The following is a 3,017-nucleotide window of genomic DNA, read 5'->3' on the forward strand; positions in this document are numbered from 1 at the left end:
GCGCGCGCTCGCCGCGTGTCCTTTTCGCTAAAGGGGCCATAAAGCGGTTGAGTGGCTGTGGCGCGCGCCACTGCTGTCAGAAAGGCACGCGGCGCTTTGAGCTGCGCTCGAGCGCCGCACGCTCCCGCGCCATCAAACATCAAAGGGGGCAGCACGCGCCCGTGGGCACGCGCGCGAGAGAGACTTTACCTGACAAACACTCGGGCTGCTCATAAAGCGCCGCTATTGTTTATGGAGAGAAGAGCGCGCTGAGTTTGGGAACTGTTTGTTTTTTTGGTTCATTGAAAAAAAAAAAACTAATTTTACCTAAATTTGTCTTAAAAATGGGGCGTGTTAAAAAGAAATTCTACATTAAGTGAAGAGCAAAAGCAAAGGTTATTGTGTGACTTGATTGAACAGCAAAAAGTTTTGGGGAAACTTAGAATAAAAAGTCCCAAAATTAGCGTAACTGTGAAGTTTTAACAACAAAATTCAAGCCTTACTTCAAATCAGAATTTCAGTTTTGAAATTTCGCTTTTGAAACCGAATTTTGTAAAATTGACTATACTTTCGTCATCAGTACCTAAATATTAGTGTGCTTAAACTATGGATCTTTCCTTTTTTTCCTTTTGGACATGAGCAGAGTTTATTTCCAGTCTGTTTTCCAGAAAATTTAGCAGTTAATCGCATTTGAATACAAATTTTAATCGATAATTCGCGAATCGTTGTTTTTTTGCCTCCGTTTTTGTTGTGAACGCGGCGTTAGTTAAGATCAGTTTAATACTTATATAAACGGTGCTATTCAACTCTCTCTCTCTCTCTCTCTCTCTCTCTCTCTCAATCACTCACTGTAGGAACAAAAGTCCCTTTTCTTTCTTTTTCTTTTTCTTTCTTTTTTTTTAAACAGGAATATGCCTCTGCTTTTATCTCTGTCCTACATTGGGAGGGCTCTCTCCCTCTCTATCTCTCTCTCTCCTGGATGCTGGTCACGTCTCGCGGGGCCTGACAACAGGCAGGCTGCCGAGGGAGCCCCCCATTAGCATTTATAGCACTTTGTCTGTAAAAAAAAGCCAAATTCCAAGAGTTCCTTTTCATTTTGTTTAAATCGTTGGTTTTTTTTTTTAAATATTTAAATAACAATAATAATAATAATAATAATAATAGTAATAATAATAATCAGTGCAAACTGATCAACACATCCTCTCCAAACACCACACCACGAGCTCGGGATATTTTAGAAACATTTTATTCTGAGATCTAAAGTGTACAAAAATATGGACGTAAGGCATTCTGAGGACCCCCCCCCTCAACCCCCCACCCCTCCCTCCTCCCTCCCCACCAATATTGGAAAAGGCAGAGCTGAACAGATTACAATGCAGTTCCCACTTCATTATAAGACACGTTGGTGCTGAAATTTTTTAAAAAAAACGAACAAACAAACAAACCTCAGGAGTGTCAAACTCCACCATCAACAGCCAGTTGTGCTGCATTCAGAGCAGGTAATCAGGTAATCAGGTAGGAGGTAATAATAAAAGCAACTTAAGGTGTTCAGGCTATGCATACGTCAAAAATATATATACATATTAAAATGAATGTGTACAAAACATCTATAAATCTCTTACATACAAAAATAGCTTAATATACCTTTACAAAAAACTTGTTTTGCTTTCTTTTTTATACAAATAGAGCTTCATATAATTAAATTGCTCCGGGCTGGAAGCTTGTGTTGGGGGGGCGGGGTCAGTGTGGACCACCCTTCGGCCATTTGTGAGCGCTGTTTGGGTCGGGGTGCCATAAGAAAGAGTCTCTTGAATGGGCGTTTTGGGGCCTCGCTATGAGTCCTGTGGCCCCTCCGCGTGCGGTCCTGGCCCTCCCGAGGGCCTCTCTCCGGGACGGGGGCGCGAGCGCAATGCTCTGCGTCATCCCTCTGGAAGAGAGAGGGGGGCTGGAGACAGGACGTCCCGGGGAGGATGGGGGTCTCTGGCGCGCAGCAGCCGAGAACACCAGCCAAAGGAGAAGAAAACGTGCGCGCGCGCGCTCAGAACCAGCTGGCGAAGTCCAAGAGCTCCTGCTCCTCGGGGCTGAGCGGGTCGCACGAGCCCTCGTCCGACGAGTAGGAGGACACCGGCGAGCCGGCCATGGAGTTGAGGTCGGCGGCGTGGCCGTGCGCCAGCGCGCCCGAGCGGAAAGCCGCGCTGACGGCGTCGTGCTCGTCGAGCAGCTGCTGCAGCGCGCGGATGTACTCGACGGCCGAGCGCAGCGTCTCCACCTTGCTCATCTTCTTGTTGGCGGCGCCGTGCGGCACGTGCTCGCGCAGCGTGGCAAAGCCGCTGTTCACCAGCTTGACTCGGTTGCGCTCGCGCTCGTTGCGCCGCGCCACGGCGTGCGGCTGCTGCTGCGGCGGGCTGTAGCCGAAGCCCGCGAAGCTCAGGCGCCGCTTGCAGCGCAGCAGCTCGGGCGAGGAGGCGCGCGCCCGCTTGGCGTGGGCACCAGCCGTCGCCGCGGGCGCACCGCTCGTGCCCGCCTGCACGGCAAAGAAGCACGCGGGCGGCGCGAGCTGCTGCTGATGAGCAGGAGGAGGGTGATGGTGGTGTTGGTGATGCTGCTGCTGGCTCGCGCTTATTTCCATCGTCGCCGTCACGTCCATCGCGCGAGGAACGTCAAGAGGGCGCGCGGTGCGGCGACAACAGCGAAATCAATAACAACAAGAGTAGCGTCCTTCTCTTCTGCTTGTTTCTCTCCGGAGGGCGTCGTGCTCGTGGCGTTCGCGCGCGGCTCTACGCGCTCTCCGTGTGTCGCGCGCTCCAGTGTGCCAGACTGCTCCAGCAGCTCGGAGCGCGCGCCCTTTTCTACGCCCGGCAGCCCTCCCCTCTCAAGCGCCCCCCCCTCCTTGGCCACGCCCCCACGCGCACAGCTCCATTCAACGCTGCGCACCGCCGGGCGCGTGCCGCTCAGCCACTGAACAAACAAGATCCTGTAGAGAGCAGCGCGACGAGTTTACAGCGCGAGGCAGAGAGACAGGGATAGAGAAGCGCGCG

The 3,017-nt window shown here is 51.9% G+C and overlaps 1 protein-coding gene across 1 annotated transcript; it reads right to left on the bottom strand.

The window, feature by feature from the left end:
- Positions 1–2,017: 2,017 nt before the first annotated feature.
- On the bottom strand, positions 2,018–2,781 carry ascl1a (achaete-scute family bHLH transcription factor 1a). Its single transcript, XM_036575567.1, has one exon. It carries the CDS (start codon positions 2,624–2,626, stop codon positions 2,018–2,020), a length of 609 nt encoding a protein of 202 aa, XP_036431460.1. The 5' UTR covers positions 2,627–2,781.
- Between the last annotated feature and the right edge of the window lie 236 nt (positions 2,782–3,017).

The sequence above is a fragment of the Colossoma macropomum genome, unplaced genomic scaffold, assembly GCF_904425465.1.
Source record: "Colossoma macropomum unplaced genomic scaffold, Colossoma_macropomum, whole genome shotgun sequence".
In the NCBI taxonomy this organism is placed as follows: Eukaryota; Metazoa; Chordata; class Actinopteri; order Characiformes; family Serrasalmidae; genus Colossoma; species Colossoma macropomum.